Here is a 17904-nt window from a genome sequence, read left to right on the forward strand (position 1 = left end):
ACGACTAATGATGCTACGCACCTGCTTGTCGTGTTGTCGCTCAAACTCGAAACAAAAGATTCTGGGTATGACTGATGATGTTATATGCACATGCTTGTCGTGTTGTTGTCAAAACTGCTTTTCATGTTGTTGTTGAAACTCAAAATAGAGGAATTTGGGTATGACTAATGATGTTACACACCTGCTTTGTCATGTTGTTGTCATAACTCGAAACAGAGGATTCTGGGTACAGCTAATGATGCTACGCACGTGCTTGTCATGTAATTGTCAAAACTCAAAACAAAGGACTTTGGGTATGACTAAAGACTAATGCATGATGCTACACACCTGCTTGTCGTGTTGTTGAAACTAGAAATAGAGATTTTTTAGTACGACTAATGATGCTATGCACTTGCTTGTCGTGTTGTTGTCAGAACTCGAAACAAAGGATTTTGGATATGACAAATGATGCTACGCACCTGCTTGCCGTGTTGTTGTCAAAACTCAAAATAGATGATTTTGGGAACGACTAATGATGCTACACACCCACTTGTCGTGTTGTTGTCGAAATTCAAAATAGAGGATTTTTAGTACGACTAATGATGCTACACACTTGCTTGTTGTGTTGTTGTCAAAACTAGAATTGAAGGATTTTGGGTACGACTAATGATCTACGTACCTGCTTGTCGTGTTGTTGTCGAAACTCAACATTTTGGGTACGACTAATGATGCTACGCACTTGCTTGTCGTGTTGTTGTCGAAACTAGAAACGGGGGATTCTAGGTATGAGTAATGATCTATGCACTTGCTTGTCGTGTTGTTGTCGAAACTCTACGCACCTGCTTTGTCGTGTTGTTGTCGAAAATCAAAACAGAGGATCTAGCAAGTGAGTATGCTGTTGTCAAACCTCTAGAAATCTATACACGCTCTACCCATTTGCTGTTGAAACAAGAAGACACTCCATCAAGCTCTAGAGTATCTCTAGAATAATAAAATATTTAGAGAATATGATATCTACCAAAATAATTTTAATAAATGCGCCAAATCTTTTTGATTAAAAAATAAATGATTTCCATGCTATAAAATGGGACACCAGCGGGGTTCCTGAGGCAACAAACACAAGAGAAGTAAAACCCAGTGCCAACCTTTCTCTCCTGTTTCTGTCTTTCTCCTATAGTCGCGGGCCTGATAGTCCAATCCGCTCTTGAATCTCCGACCGCTTTGAATTCTGTAAGTAATACATAAACACAAATCCCTTCCCTTCCATGTATTTGCTTGCACATGATTCAATCCTGGAATGCCTAGCGTGGTGGAGCCTTCAGACATCTTTGAAATTTAGCTTCTGTATGTATTAGGCTCAGTTTGTGATCCTTTCTTTTCGCTGTACCGATATTCAGTGGCGGAGCTTGGCCATGAAGAGAGGAGGGGCCAATATAATATGAAGTAGGAAGAGAGGGGGTAGATTAGTGTTTCGTCACCACTTAAAATGGTCAAACTAAGACTTTCATTAAGGATTTTTCTAGCTTAGGGGGGCCCATGGCTCACTATGGTCCTCACTAAGCTCCGCCACGGCTGGTACCCCCAGTCTTGTATCGGTTACTATGCTTTCTTAAAAGTAGAGGTAAAACTCTCAAAAAATGATTCAATCTTGGAAATAATTAAGTTTTGCATGCTCCTCCAGCGATTTCCCACCGCTATTTCGCTGATGGTGGGGCCTGAGAGAACCTCGGCCCTCCTTCGCCGCCGCGACATTCCATGAAGCCTCTGTAGGTTCATGCTAAAGATTCGATTTTGTTGGGCCCTTTTGATCCGACGCGATCCTGATTCCGGCATTCTGCCATTCTGGGAGTAGGAGGTTTGCTCTTGCTGTTTTTGACTGGTGTCTCCTCATGGGGGTCTTGCAGCTGTAGGAGATCGTGTATTAATCAGCGGAGAGCAAGTGGGCGCTGCGACTGCGCGAGCATGGCGGGCGAGGAGGCTGCGGAGAGCAGCAGCAGGAGGAGGACGTTGATGATGCCCAACTCGACCGGTGCTGCGCCGGAAGCCCCAAGAATGGGCGAGCCTAAGGAATCGCTCGCCCCGGCGGTGGCAGGCGAGCCTGAGAAGGATGACTCCTGTGGATGCAACTCTAGCTTTGAGTGTAACATCTGTCTTGACGTGGCTAAAGAGCCCGTGGTTACACCTTGCGGCCACCTCTTCTGCTGGCCATGCTTGTACCGGTGGCTCTATGCACAGTCACCCTTCTGTGAGTGCCCTGTCTGCAAAGGTGTGGTGCTGAAAGAGAATATCACTCCGATATATGGAAGAGGCAGCGAAGAAGGGGAGTCCACCGCCAACCCTGACTTGCCGCCCAGGCCTCGAGCAAACAGAAGGGAGAGCTTGAGGCAGCAGTTGCAAACGGCGGCAATGGCGGGGGACACAAGAGAAATTGAATCGGTGATTATGCAGCTGATACAAAACCAGCGTATAGTGGGAGGCCTCCCAACCCCGGCGGGGACCGAGATGACTTCGGTTCCTGCAGCCCGGCAAAGGACCACACCTGCTATAGTGGCCGAGCCTGGGTCAAGTAGGCAGTCAAGGCCTTCGGAGTCCCCAACCATAAGAAGAACAAGGAGGAGGCCACAGTAGCAGTAGGTACCAGAGTGATGTCACTCCCTTCAATAAAACCTACAGATCATGCCCCATTGTTAGTTATTACCATGATTAGCTCCAATGACATCTCAAGGTTGTTCCCGCCTTTCTCTTACACACCATGTATGTAGCTACATCATGCAAAATGAGTCGAAATGTCAGTTCCAGTATCTATGATAAATCTTGTTCTGCTGTATACTGGGAATATATTTTCTGATTTAGCTTCTATTTCTGGTTCCCTGATGTAGGCATTCCTGAGTTTTCAGCATAGTTATTGTTCATCATTGCAAGCATGTCCTATTAGCAAATTATTCTAGCGGAAAAACAATTATTGACTCTACTTGGGTCTCTCTGCTTCTGCTCCAATTGCTAGTGTCGTTGTGACTGGGCAGCACAAAAGTAGTGATACCAAAATCATGTTGCCTTGGTATGTCACTGGGTATTATAGTACATAAAAGCACTGCGTAGCACAGGAAATCTGTTGTGACTGTGTGGTCAGGTGTACTTCCTTGTTCTGCAAAAGTTGCCTTATACAGATGCGATACTGCAAAATACGAGCACTCCTTTTTGCATTGTCACTGCAGTTAGGCATTTTTCTTTTGGCGTTCTATAACTGGATAGCACACAACTAGAGCTAGGTTCTCATATATAATTCACAGAACCAGTTTATGTTTACTTTAAAGGCTCAAAAAGAGAAAGGACTATATGGCAAATGGAGACGATCAAATCAGTGGGGTATTTTCCATTTACATGTCATTTGCTGACCTGAATATTCAAAAAGATTACATCACACATCCTCATGATAATACTGATGACATTCTTTGTGCCATACTAGCTGTTCACATTTTCTGATGGAAAATCATCTCATTACTGGAGACAAAGAACAGCTTGATGTAGAAGTATTTATAAAATAATTGAACGTAAAGGTCCACAAGATTGAACTACAAGCTCTAAAAGAGCAACAGATTTTTTTTTTAAAAAAACACCATAATGTTGCAGGCCCACATGACCACTTAACCAGTATGTAGACTTCTAACCTGTAAGCCTATATATAGTTAATTATTATGAATCCCTGTATAATTAAATTAATAGATGATGTAGAATTTTTTGGATCCCTCTCCATGGAAATTTCCAGGCTCCTTTAACCTCAGAATCAAACAGAATCTGCTAAAGCAACAAGCTCAACAGCAAAGGGAATTGTCAAGCTCCTTACACCTTGCAATTTGACAGCACCCGACGCAACAAGCTCAACAGCAAATTATTTGGAATGGTTGGTAAGTTCACATCATTGGTGAAATTGCTTTGTGATCATTCTGATTCCATTCACTACCCTTCATATGGAGAATTCGAGCATATTTGATTTGTGTATAGGCAAAATGGAGAATGGAGTTCTGTGTTTAGTTCTGCAATCAGAGAATAGCACTTGTTTATTCAGCTTGATTCTGGCAAAGCATGTGCAGAGGATGCTTCTACTGCTTTCTCACATGTATAACTAGCAGCCTAGCACCTTAAAAGTGTTGCAGGAGCATGGGTCTCCAAAGACTCTTACCAGTAGCAGTAGCACCACAATGACATATTCAGGATGTGTAGCACGCTGTGTGGCATGATAAAAGACAATGGACTCCTTAATTGTTTGAGTGCCTGTATTCCATCTTTTGTACTTGAAATGAAATGCAGCATTGGAGGACAAATATGATACCAATATTAAGTTGAACCAGTTGATATACTTTCTGCACGAGAAAAAAAGGAACATTTTCAAAATTTGGAATGCACAAGTTTTGTATACCTTGCTGTTCTAAAACTGTTTAGGATAGAAAAGATAGCTGTATCTCTCCAACTGATTTGTGCAGATGTTGGGATTACTGTGCAAAAATTGATCGCAAGAAGACATGTGCTGCAACACATTGTCCACAAGTTCAATTCTTAACTTCATAATATTGAATGAAAAACTTGTGTAGTACATGCATTTTGTTTTTGTTTTTTGTTAATTTTGCATTTTTAGATGCCCATTTTTATTTAGATTTTTACTCGGCGTCGCACCTACTTTCATACATTCACCTTTGATGTCTTGTTTGCACACGCTCTATGACATGATCACCTCTCCCCCTTATAGATGGTATGTGGAAATTTTGATATCCTGTTTGAAGTTACTGAATTTCCTGCCAAAAAATAGGGAAACATCTTAGGTTCCTTCTTTTAGCACATATGTTGGCTTTAAGTATACCACTGCACCCGCAATTCAAAGTCGAGTCATGTGCCAATGCACATGGTTAGGGGCACCCGTTTTCCCTTGCCACTTCTCTTACTCTCACTCCTTCCCACACTCTTTCTCCCTATTTGATCGGAAGCATGGTGGCAACCATTGACTTGATTACTTGGACCACATGCCTCACCAATGGAGAAAAAAGAATAAGTTAGGGGTTAATTTTGGTTGGGTGAAGTAGTTGAAGGACGAAGAGGAGGCTATAAAGGTGGTTTTGGACAACTGTCTTGCCTGATGGCGGGGGAGGCAAGATGATTGGTGTCAAAGTTTAGTGGAGAGGTACCTCACTCACTGCCTTGCCATTCACAAATTGTTTTGCGAGGCACATGCACACTCGCTTGTCGTGTTGCTATCAGAACCAAGGAGCTAGGACGCAGTGGCGGATCAAGAGGAGGGCTAAATAATAGAAGGCTAGAAATGGTACTGGTTAGGACCGTATCTAGAAATTCGAATGTAAGTTGCGCTCTACAATTTAAAAAAAAAACTTAATCTCGTCTTAATACAAATAAGGAAATTATAAGAAGGTAAAGATAGCACTAACATCATGTAATCATCTTCCAAGTATTCCTTGAAATAAAATCTTCAATTATATCTTGAACCTATCAATTTATATAAAAAATTATGCTACTTTGCTAACCATATCAATTTAGTCAACTTAAGCACTAACTAATTACGAAAAGCTGGTGTGTGGTGGGCTGCAGAGGGAAACTTTTGGACTGTTTGTGAAGACCTGCTAGTAGAATATTTGGCCCAAGAGGAGGGGGGGGGGGGGGGGGGCGCAATCCGCCCCTGCTAGGACGTGAGCTCATTATTGTCAAATAGTAGACGATGTGTATGCCCTCTGCTTTGTCGCATTGGTATTAGAACGGGAAACTAGCATGCAGGCTCTTTATTGTCAAGACATCACTACGTTAGCGATACACAAAAGCCTCTGCTTGTCGTGTTGCTCTTGGAACATGGGAACTAGCTAGTAGTGAACTTGTTGTTTGGGTACAAGTTAATGATGCTATGCACTTGCTTTGTCTTGTTGTTTTTGAAACTCGAAACAGAGGATTGCCTCTACTTGTCATGTTGCTGTTGGAACATGGCAACTAGCAGTGAACTTGTCATTGGGTACGGGCTAATGATGCTATGCACCTGCTTGTCGTGTTGTTATCGAAACTCGAAACAGAGGATTTGCCTCTGCTTGTCGTGTTGCCGTTGGAACATGGGAACTAGCAAGGAACTTGTCGTTTTGGTATGGCTAATAATGATAGACACCTACTTGTCATTTGGGTAGGAGGCACTCGTTTTCCCTTGCCGCTTATCTTTCTCTCAATCTCTCTCACGCTCTTTCTCCCTATTTGATCGGAAGCAGGCATGGTGGCAACCATTGATTAAATTACTTGGAGCACATCAGCACATGCCTCCTATTGGAGAAAAAAGAAATCAAGTTAGGGGTTGATTTTGGTTGGGTGAAGTACTTGAAGGTGGAAGAGGAGGCTATAAAGGTGGTTGTGGGCAGCATTCTTGCCCGAAAGTGGGTGAAGCAAGATGGTTGGGGTCAGAGTTGGAGGGGCACCTCGATGTCTTGTTGTCTGAAACTGTTTTGCAAGGCACATGCAGTCTTGCTTGTCGTGTTTCTCAAAACGAGGGAGCTCATTATTGTCAAATCGTAGGCTATGTGTATGCCCTTCGCTTATCACATTGCTATTAGAATGGGAAACTAGCATGCAAGCTCTTTATTGTCAAGATATGATGTTATTACATTAGCGATATACAAAAGCCTCTACTTGTCGTGTTGCTCTTGAAACATGGGAACTAGTAGTGAACTTGTCATTTGGATATGAATAATGATGATACGCACTTGCTTGTCGTGTTGTCGTTGAAAACTCAAAACAAAAGATTCTGGGTATGACTAATGATGCTATGCATGTGCTTGTCGTGTTGTTGTCGAAACTCGAAACAACGGATTTTGGGTACGACTAATGATGCTACGCACATGCTTTGTCATGTTGTAGTCGAAAGTCGAAATAGAGGAATTTGGGTACGACTAATGATGCTACGCACCTGCTTGTCGTGTTGTTGTCGTAACTCAAAGCGGAGGATTTTGGGTATGACTAATGATGCTACATAATTGCTTGTCGTGTTGTTATCAAAACTCGAAATAAAGGACTGGGTACGACTAATGATGCTACGCTCGTTCTTGTCGTGTTGTTGTCGAAACTAGAAATAGAGGAGTTTGGATACGACTAATGATGCTACGCCTCTGCTTGTCATGTTGTTGTTCAAATTTGAAACAAAGGATTCTGGGTACGACTAATGATGCTACGCACATGCTTGCCGTGTTGTTGTCGAAACTCGAAACAAAGGATTTTGGGTATGACTATGATGCTATGCACGTGCTTGTCGTTTTGTTGTCGAAACTCGAAACAGAGGATTTTGGGTTCGGCTAATGATGCTACACACCTGCTTGTCGTGTTGTTGTCGAAACTAGAAACAGATGATTTTGGGTACGACTAAAAACTTGAAACAAAGGATCTAGCCGTGGCTCTGTCATTGTCAAACCTCTAGCAATCTATACACGCTCTACTCATTTTGCTGACGAAACAAGGAGTAAGCGTGCTCTCACAACATCAAGCACTAGAGTATCTCTATCTTTTTTTGTGAAAGACTAGAGTATCCCTATCTCTAGGATATAAAATCTTTAGATAATATAATATCTACCAAAATACTTTTCATTAATGCACCAAATCTTTTTGATTCGAAAATAAATGATTTCCATGCTATAAAATGAGACACCAGCGGGGGCTCTCGAGGCCACAAAGACAAGAGGAGAAGTAAAACCCAGTGCCAGCCTTTCTCCCCCTGGTCCCTCTCTTTCTCAAGCAGCTGCGGGCCTGACAGTCCAATCCACTCTCGAGTCTCCGACTTCGGTAAGGAATAAATAAACGCAAATCCCTTCCATTCCATGTCTTTGCTTGCACATGATTCAATTCTGGAATGCCTAGCGTTGTGGAGCCTTCGGACATATTTGAAATTTAGTTTCTGTATTAGGTAGTTTGTGATCCTTTCTTTTCGCTGAAGTGGTATCCCCAGTCCTCATCGGTTACTATGTTTTCTTCAAGGAGAGGTAAAACTCTTTAAAAAATGATTCAATCCAGGAATCAGTTCCGCATGCTCCTCCAGCGATTTCCCACCACTATTATCACTAATGGTGGGGCCTGAGAGAACCTCGGTCCTCCTAGCTCGTCACATTCAACGTCTAGGGCCACTATATAAAAGTATGTAAACCACTTGTAACTAGCCATTCTGTCATATAAGAGGAGACTATCGAAATATTAAACAAATTTAACATATAACTGCATAAGTAGATGATATTTTTATCCCATGCCTAAATTAATAACAAATTTGGTGAAAACATTAATGCCAAAAAAGTCTTTAACATTATAGTCATTCCTAACATATACTTTTTTTAAAAAAATTCTCATTTGGTAGACCAATACTATATATCTTCATAATTAAGAATAAGTATGATCCAATTTTACTAAAATTTACACATTTATGCTGTGTCTGGATCCAGGGGCTAAAGTTTAGTCGTGTCGCATCGGACTTTCGGATGCTAACTGGGAGGACTAAACATGAGCTAATTATAAAACTTGCACAGGAGTAGACTAATTAGCGAGACAAATCTATTAAGCCTAATTAATCCATAATTAGCAAATGCTTACTGTAGCACTATATTGTCAAATCATGGACTAATTAAACTTAATATATTCGTCTCGTAAATTAACCTCAATCTGTGTAATTAGTTTTGTAATTAGCCTATATTTAATACTCTTAATTGAAGATTTGATATGACAGGACTAAACTTTTGCACGAGGAAAACAAACACAGCCTTAGTCTTTTTTTAGTATGTGACTGCATAAAAATTGAGAAACAAAGTACATAATTTTGATGCATCTTCATTTAGAGTTTCCTTGTATGCAAAAAAACTGACGTGAAAAGCCTGACTAGCTAGTTAACAGACTGTGAAATCAACCATCCATTCAATTTAATTAATATAACAATTCTAGACTTCTAGTTGAGGCCGCTTCAGCCTTCATCAGGCCGTGGTGTTGCACGATGCGCCTTGCCCCTGTGCCCTACGGCAGTGTGGCACGCCCCAGTGCCTTTTTTTCCGAAAGCGTGCATTAGCACGTGCTTCGTTAAGGGAAGTGAGAACTGTTACAAAGCCCATGGCCCGTGACGGCGAGATGCCACAGCCAGGCAATAGGCGGAACACAGACAGTGATCACCGGCTTCAACGGTGGAGCTAAACAGATGTACTAAGTAAAAAACTAATTGCGCGACTGGAAGGTAACCGCACTCTCTAGTTCACTACCGCGAGCAGCGACGACAAGGACCGAAACCTAGCGGCGATGCAGGCGTCAGCTTCCTCGCGGATAACGGCAAGAACCTGAGCGGTCGTTCTCGCGCACGGTCGAAGGTCCGCCTGTTGTGTTCTTTCCAAATGATCCAAGAGACAAGTAGGACAAGGGAGTCGAAGCCACGCCTGAACGTCGTCTGTGGGAAGGCCGCCCGGGTCTGCATCCACCAATCGGCCACGGTCGAGTCATGGCGCGGCCCCAGCTGCTACAGTCAGCGGTTGCGAGGAGGCGGACCAGACCTCGCGCGTGAAGGGGCAACAGACCAGAAGATGATCGGTGGTCTCGTCATCTTGGTCACATAGCGCGCAGTTAGCCTCCGGTTGAAGGCCATGTCGTTTCCGGCGCTCGACAGTCCACAAGCGACCGTGGAGAGCAAACCAAAAGAGGAACTTCACCTTTGGCGGCACAGAGGCCCTCCAGACGAACTTAGCTCCAATCAACGAAGTCATTCCACAGAAGACGGCTCTGTATGCAGAGGAGGCGGAGTAGTTACCGTTCGCTGTCCACTTCCAGATGTAGCGGTCGACGGAGTGTGGCGACAGCTGGAATGGCTCGACCATGTCCCAGACTCAGACGTACTCACAAAGGACAATGGCAGTCGGAGCACCAGTGATATCCCTCGCCCATTGGTGCTTTGTAAGGGCTTCCTTGACGGTGCGCTTACGTCGGCGACACCCAACCGCCTGGAAGAGGTTTGGCGCAAAGTTGCAGATGGCCCCGTCCGGTAGCCATGAGTCCATGTAGAAGCGTGCGGAGGCACGGTCGCCCACCTGGACGGTGACCGATGCCCGGAACATGTGGTCTACCTTTCTCTCCGTCCTGCAAGGCAAGCATGCCCAGGCGCTGTCCGGTTGCGTCCAGCGTAGGCGCAGGGCAACGCCGAGAACCCAGAGGTCCAACAACCCTAGCCCACCGACCTCCTTCGGCGAGCAAACAATGGGCCAAGCGACCTTGCACTTCTCATCAGCGACTGAGTTCGTGCCCGCCCAGAGGAAAGCGCGCCTCCTCTTGTCATCTCCCCGATAGCCTAGGCGGAAAGGCTATAGCAGATCGAGACATGGACCGGGATCGCGGACAGCGTCGCCTACGTCAACGTGGCCCTTCCCGTAGTTGTGAGAAGGCCGGCTTTCTAGGTCGGGATCCGGGCAGCGACTTTGTCGATCAATCCTTGTTCGACGCTGCGGTTCAGCCTGGACAGCGACAGAGGGGCTCCTAGGTACTTGTTGGAAAGTCATGGAGCCTTGAAGGGAACACCTCCTGGATGGCCTGGATCACCTCAGCGAAACATTGGATAGGGGTGATTGTGCATTTGTCCAGGTTGGTGGATAGGCCAGACGCTCTATCAAACAGCTCTAGGATGTAGCGGATGCAGGAGAAGTCTTGCGGCGCGGACGAGAGGAAAATGACGAGGTCGTCGACGTATACCGAGGTGTGATACTTGATCGTGTTGCCCGGCAGCGGAGTTAGGATGGCGCAACGATCCGCCTCGGAGATAAGCGCATTTAGAAATTCCATGACAATTACGAATAAGAGAGGCGACAGAGGGTCGCCCTGCCATAGGATGCGAGCGTGGCAGATGCATCGACTAGGACGGCTGTTGACGACAGCATCATCGATAGCCAGTTGTGCCACCGCGTAGGGAAGCCAATGTGCTCGAGCACCTCTAGCAGGAATGGCTAGGCCACATTGTCAAACACCTTGGCCAGGTCGACTTTGAGCAATACCGTGGGGTGGTGCCTGGCATGCAGCCAACAACAGGAAAGCTGCATGGTGCGGAAGTTTTCGTGGATGCGGTGGCCCTAGATGAACGCCGACTGGTTGATCTTGACGATCTCCGGCATACGAGGTGCAAGACGCCGAGCTAGCGCCTTAGCAAACATTTTGCCAACGGAGTGGATTAGGCTGATAGGCCTGTAATCCTTGAGGCCATTCGGAGCCCGCGTCTTATGGATGACCCCATGATTGCTTCATTGAGCAGGTAGAAACTTCTAAAATCAATCTCCTAGAGAGAGTGGTGTTAGTCCACTGGACCCTCAGCTCAGGTGAGTCGACCTCTCACCAGTCTTGCCGACCACCGGCTTAGGTGAGTCGACCATTCACCAGTCTTGTCGACCACAATAAATGTTGTCCAACCATACACTATGGCTAGAGGTAGAAGAAGTGAGGAAGAATAGAGCGTACACACATAGCAGAGACACCAGCGTTGGGCGGAGCTCTGTATAGGAGATGGCAAATCTGAACTCTCTTTATTGAGTTACAGTGGCAAACTATATATATAACTCTACCCATCTAGTCCTAGTACAGCTGCCATGCTGCTATAGTTACTAGATGTGATAGTAGGACTGACTTCGGCGCCTACCCCTACTGTGGCTACAATGCGACAGGTGAGCCATTCGGTGCCTGCCCCTATAGCTGCTACAGTGCAACAATGGAGAGCCCTTTTTGGTGCTGCCTTCACCTGCTACGCATTCACACAAGGGATGTAGAAGATTATCTAACAATTCTTCCCCTAATCCTTCTGCTACCTTGAACCCCCTCCATGTCGATCATTTTCTTTAGTTCTGTGAGTCGAAGACGTCCGAGCGGCTTGGTGAGGACGTCCGTGAGTTGTCAACCAGTTTTGACAAACTCGATGACGATCTACCTTCCATTGACACAGTCCCTGAAGAAGTGGAACTTCATGTTGATATGCTTGCTCCGGTCGTGGAACTGGATTCTTTGTGAGGGCGATGGCGGGAGGGTTGTCCACCATCAATGCTGGTGGGTGAGCTTCCGCACCGGTCAGCTTGCCCAGCAGCTAGCGTAGCCACACAACTTGGCATGTCATTATGGCTGCTACTACATACTCTACCTCGCACATAGATAGTGCCACCACCTTCTGTTTCAGCGTCAACCATGAAATTGGAACCGACCCGAGGAAGACGAGCATGCTAGAGGTGCTCCGCTGTCCGTCGATGTCCCCCGCCATGTCTGTATCGCTGAACACAGTGAATTGTAGCCTACTCCCACCGGTCTTGGGGAAGATGATCCCCTGATCCACCATCTCCTTGATGTAGCATAGTAGCCGCTTTACTACAACCCAGTGATTCTCTCGAGGATCCTCCATGAAGCGACTAACGTAGCCCACAGCGAACGCAATATTTGGCCTCATGTGGACTAGGTAGCATAGACCACCTACGATGCTTTGGCAGAGTGTTGCATCCACCTTCACTGTGGTACTGGCCTTCATCAGCTTCAGCCGCTCCTCCATCGGAGTCACGCATGGCTTGCACTCAGCCATGCCGCTCCGCTCCAACAGCTTCAAGGCATACGCGCTCTAACTAAGCATGAGTGCCTCCTTCCCCTATCTCACCTCAATGTCGAGGTAGTAGGAGAGCGTGCCAAGATCGCTCATTCAAAAATGAGCTACCATCTCATGCTTGAAGCTGTCGATGTCCTCCGCACATGTGCCGGTGACAATCAAGTCATCCACATACACGCCGACGACGAGCTCCTGCTTCCCCCATCGCTGCATGTAGAGCGCGTGCTTGGTTGCGCACCTCATGAACCCAAACTCACCCAGCGTGGCGTTAAGCTTGGCGTTCCATGCTCATGGGGCCTGTCATAGCCCGTAGAGCGCCTTGTGCAGTCAGAGCACCCTGTGCTCCGCTCCCTTGACAACAAAATCTGGAGGTTGCCTAATGAAGACCGTATCTGCTAGCTCGCCATTGAGGAAGGCAATTTAACATCCAAGTGATGGATGCGCTAGTCCTTTACTGCTGCCAAAGCCAGTAGCAAATGGATAGACCCCATGCGCGCTATCGGCGCAAAGACTTCCTCGAAGTCGATGCCCTCGTGCTGGACAATGCCTCGGGCGATGAGGCACACCTTGTGCTTGACAATGGCCCCTTGCTCATCCCGCTTGACTTTATACACCCACTTCAGGCTGATCAGACAGCATCCTGGAGGTGGATCGATGAGCTGCCAAGTCTCGTTTTCCTTGATCGCCTTCATCTCCTCCAGCATCATCCATCGCTAGTTTCCATCGTGCTCGGCCTACGCGAACATGGGTGGTTCCTCTGCACTAACGAGAAGTAGCTCTTGGTCATTGAGCAGCCTACCCGCCAGGCCTGAGCGCCCTGTGTCGCCGACGATGTCATCCAGCCTATGGAACCGCACCTCCTCACCATCATGGAAGGCATCCACGAACTCAGTGATGTTACTTGGAGGTGAGGTGAACTCGATCAGTGTTGATGGAGTTCCCTGTTCTGGTGGAGTGCTTGGCATAGCACCTAGAGTGCTCAGCACCCTAGATACAGTGCTCGGCACTACTCCTGGACCATTCGTCACCACTCCTAGAGTGGTCTGCACCCCTCCTGGAGTGCTCAGCACACGTCTCATAGTGGTCGTCACCACTACAAGACCCCTTGGCTCCGCTATGAGAGTACTCGGCACCTATCCTAGAGTGGTCGCCACCACTGTAGGACCTCCTGGCTCACTCCTGGAGTGCTCGGCACCCCTTCCAGAGTGCTCAGCATCCCTCCAAGAGTGCTCGGCACCCCTCGCGGAGTTCTCGGCACCTCTTCCCAGCGTCTCCACCACCGTGGATGACCAAGTGCTCGATGATGAAGGTGCTGGTGAAACCGCCAGCTTCCCCATGCTTGGACTGTTCCAGTCCCAAGCCGCCTTCTCATCAAACACAACGTCGTGCGAGATAAGCACCTTATCTTCACGTGGGTCATAGAGCCGGTATGCCTTGGTACCCTCCGCATAGCCCAGGAACACCATCGGTGTGCTCCTGTCCTCTAGCTTGGTCAGGACTGGCTTTGTCTTCCTGACGTGGCCAATGTAGCTGAATGTTCGGGGGAAGGACACGCTCGGCTGGCGTCCATGCCAAGCCTCAAATGACATCTTGCCCTTCAAGGCCTTGGTGGGAGCGCGGTTGGGGATGAACACCATCGTGGTCACTACCTCACCCTAGAACCTTACCGATATGCCCTTGGCCTTCATCATGGATCAAGCCATGTCGACCACCATCTGGTTCCTCCGCTCCACCACGCCATTCTATTGTGGTGAGTATGGCATGGTGTGGTGGTGCACCACACCCTGATCCGTGCAGTACGTAGCGAACTCCACTAAAGTGAATTTGCCACCGCGATCAGTCCTCAGCACGCGCAACTTCTTTCCGCTCTCGGCCTCCACGCGCATCTTGAACTTCTTGATCGCTGTTGCCACTTCGTCCATGCTTGTCAGAAGTTGTAGCCACATGTAGAGACTACAATCATCCATGAGTAGGAGGAAGTACTGTCGACCACCGTTTGTGGCTGGCGTGATCGGCCCGTAGAGATCGCCATGGACGAGCTCGACAGCGTCCTCCATGCGATACTTGGCCACCTTTGGGAACAACAGCCTCCTCTGCTTCATGGCCAGGCAGCTATCACATAGCTTGCCTCCGTGCTCGATGTGGGGTAACCCTCAGACCATCTTCTCTAGCCGACCAAGCGTGTTGAAGCTGAGATGTCCGAACCGGGCATGCCAAAGCCACAGTTCCTCGGTGTGCCTTGCCGCCAGGCACACCGGCTGTTCTACCTTTAGGTCGAGTAGGTACAACCGGTTCTGGGACCTCTTCACCTTAGCAAGAAGCCACTATTCCCTGTCCCTAATCCTAAGGACTCCATCCTTGATCAGTACCTCGCTACCGCGCTCATCCAGCTGGCCAATGCTGATGATGCTGAAACGCAGCTGTGGGATGTAATATACATCCATTAGCACGTGGTGCTCACTGTTCTAGCACCTGAAGATGATGGTGTCGCGTCCTCGGATAGCCACCCTTGAGCCATCACCAAACTTCACCGTACCGGTAACATCATCGTCGAGATCAGAGAAGGCTGCCTTGGAGCCCATCATGTGGTTGCTGGCACCAGAGTCTAGATACCACCATTGCTCCTGCTCGCTGCCCACATGTTCGGTGTGGACTTGGACACACAGTTCATCGAGGTTGACATCTTTTAGGACCTTCCCAGGTCCTTCCACTGTCGTCACCTCTCCCTTCTCCTTGGCCTCGATGTCGTACAATGCACAGAACATCGCCATCAGGATAGTGGCCTCATCATCATCATCAGCTTGCGCTAGATGAGCCTCAACCTTCTTCTCCTGCTTGTGATTTGGGCACTCCCTTGCCCAATGGCTTGTCTTCCCACAGCGTCGGCAGACATTGGGGTCGACCTGCTTCTTTTTCTCCGAAGAAGCCTTGCCGCGGCACTTGCCATCGCCACCGTGGCTAGAGGAGGCTACCCTAGAGTTCCTCTGAGTAGCCCACTCCTCCTCTATCAGCAGTAGTTTGTTGATGTCCTTCGTTGTTGTCGCCTACTCCAGGTGCTCATCCACCGCCCACAGACGGTCTATCACATCCTCAATGGTGAGGGTGGACAAGTCCAGCATCATCTCTATGGAGAGAGTGATCTGGATGTACTTTGTCGACACTGAGTGGAGGTACTTGGAGACTGCATCCTCTTCGTCGATGGTGATGTCGTGGCTCTTCTGCTTGCTGATGAGCATCTGCAGGTGAAGGGAGAAGTCCTTCACTGATTCACCATCCTTGAATTTGAGGTTGGCATACTCCTGCTTCAGAAGCTGGGCCATCGCCTTCTTTGCGCGGTCGGAACTGACGGGCATCACCGCAATAGCCTCCCACGCCACCTTAGCAGAGCTTTTTGCCCCAATGGCTCCCTATACTCTACCTGTACAGCAACGAGGATAGCCTCCAACGCTGACATATCATCTTCTTCATTGTCGGTGCCCTTGTCAATAGCATTCTAGAGCCATCGGGCTCTAAGCTTGACCTTCATGGTCACCGACTACTCGTCATAGTTTGTGTGAGTCAGCATCGGCTAACTGGTGCCGCTGACCTCCCGTACCGTGCGAACAACAACCTCCTATCGTGGTTGGGCAGCCATAGCAGTGCCATTATTGTCGCCCATCTCTGAACCGTCCGTCATCACCAATGGTTAGTCCAGCGACGGCACTTGTACAACTCTGATACCATTTGTTAGTCTGCTGGACCCTCAGCTCAGGTGAGTCGACCTCTCACCAGTCTTGCCGACCACCGGCTCAGGTGAGTCGACCACTCACCAGTCTTATCGACCACGACAAACGTTGTCTGACCACACACTATGGCTAGAGGTCAAAGAAGTGAGGAAGAACAGAGCATACACACATAGCAGATACACCAACGTTGGCCGGAGCCCTGTATAGAAGATGACAAATCTGAACTCTATTTACTGAGTTACAGTGGCAAACTATATATATAACTCTACCCATCTAGTTCTAGTATAGCTACCATGCTGTTATAGTTACTAGATGTGACAGTAGGGCTGACTTTGACGCCTATCCCTGCCATGGCTACAGTGCGACAAGTGAGCCGTTCGACGTCTGCCCCTGCAGCTATTATAATGCAATAGCATAGAGCCTTTTTAGCGCCGCCTTCACCTGCTACGCATTTACACGAGGGCTGTAGAAGATGGAACACCAGGATGTTGTCCAGACCAACGATGTCCCAGGCCGCCTAAAAAGGCACCGGGGAACCCATCAGGGCCCGGTGCCCTGTTAGCCGGCGAGTCCCGAACGACCCACGCCACCTCCTCTGCCATAAAAGGGGCCACCTGCTCATCTAGGTTCAGCCGTGGAAGGTCCAGCTACGACAGATCGATGCGGTGTTGCCTAGTGAATGCAGTGCCAAGGAGCCCATTGTAGTAGTCGAAGATGATGTCGGCCTTGGCATCCTCCTCGCTAAACGTTTCTCCATTGTGTGTTAACTGTTAAGGCAAAGAGGTACGTAGTTCTTGCTCCGGCGATCGGCGATGACATGCCTGTAGGTGAAAGTACTTCGTGTAGGCGTCTCCTTCCCAAAGATTCCTTGTTCTGGTGCACTACCTTGCCATGGTTCGTTCATGGGATGCCAGGCCGAAGATGTTTGCCTTGAGCTCGCGACGCAGCTCCAGCTCACCGAGCGACAAAAGCCTGGACTCTTGCGCAAGGTCGAGTTCGTAGACGACCACATAGGCTATAGCTAGCTGCAACCGGACGTTCCTGATGCAAGAGGCACGCTAGCTATGAAGGGCCTTGGCCAACGCGCGTAGTTTGTGGTCCAGGCACCGACAAACATCAGGGTCGACAAGGCGGCCACCCCAAGTGGCTTTGACCATGTCAATGAATCCCTCGATCCTCGTCTAGTGCTAGTCGAACCGGAAACGCGGTCTCACCCATGGCACGGAGTTGAGCACGAGGAGTAGCGGTGCGTGGTCAGAGTAGTTGGAGGAGAGGCAGCGGGGGTGGTGGCAGGAGAATTGCTCGATCCACTCTACCGAGGCGAAAGCCCGGTCAAGGCGTTCCAATGTCGGGCGGCCAGGCCAGGGCGGTCACTACCGTTGGACTAGGCAAATAGCCGGCCGGAGAGGTGTAGCTCTTGGAGTTGCAGGTCGGCGATGACCCCACGAAATCTGCGCATGGTGCTGCGGTCTAATCTGCCATTGTTTTTGTTGCTGGCTTTGTAGATCAAGTTGAAATCACCGCAAAGTAGCCAAGGACCCGGAGAGGCAGCGTGGACAGCACGAATCTCTAGGAGGAAGTCGGGCTTATCTGATC

General features: G+C 48.1%; 2 protein-coding genes across 2 annotated transcripts; one reads left to right on the plus strand and one right to left on the minus strand.

Moving 5' to 3' along the window:
• The first annotated feature begins 1941 nt into the window (after positions 1–1941).
• On the plus strand, positions 1942–2607 carry LOC136469098 (uncharacterized). The gene has a single exon (XM_066467422.1). It carries the CDS (start codon positions 1942–1944, stop codon positions 2605–2607), a length of 666 nt encoding a protein of 221 aa, XP_066323519.1.
• An 8351-nt stretch (positions 2608–10958) lies between these two features.
• LOC136469099 (secreted RxLR effector protein 161-like) lies at positions 10959–12532 on the minus strand. Its single transcript, XM_066467423.1, has 2 exons — positions 12129–12532; positions 10959–11019 (listed from the first exon to the last, which is right to left on the minus strand). The coding sequence occupies exons 1-2, from the start codon at positions 12530–12532 to the stop codon at positions 10959–10961; spliced, it is 465 nt and encodes a 154-aa protein (XP_066323520.1).
• Positions 12533–17904: the final 5372 nt, after the last annotated feature.

Source organism: Miscanthus floridulus, chromosome 8, assembly GCF_019320115.1.
Source record: "Miscanthus floridulus cultivar M001 chromosome 8, ASM1932011v1, whole genome shotgun sequence".
Classification (NCBI taxonomy): domain Eukaryota; kingdom Viridiplantae; phylum Streptophyta; class Magnoliopsida; order Poales; family Poaceae; genus Miscanthus; species Miscanthus floridulus.

Bases quoted from the DNA above. Each gene is read 5' to 3' on its own strand.
- LOC136469098 (XM_066467422.1), top strand. From the start codon at position 1,942: ATGGCGGGCGAGGAGGCTGCGGAGAGCAGCAGCAGGAGGAGGACGTTG.
- LOC136469099 (XM_066467423.1), bottom strand. From the start codon at position 12,532: ATGGAGGAGCGGCTGAAGCTGATGAAGGCCAGTACCACAGTGAAGGTG. The intron at 11,020-12,128 runs GTATGTAGTAGC...GCTGCATGCCAG, and splicing joins CTATCTATGTGCGAGGTAGA to GCACCACCCCACGGTATTGC.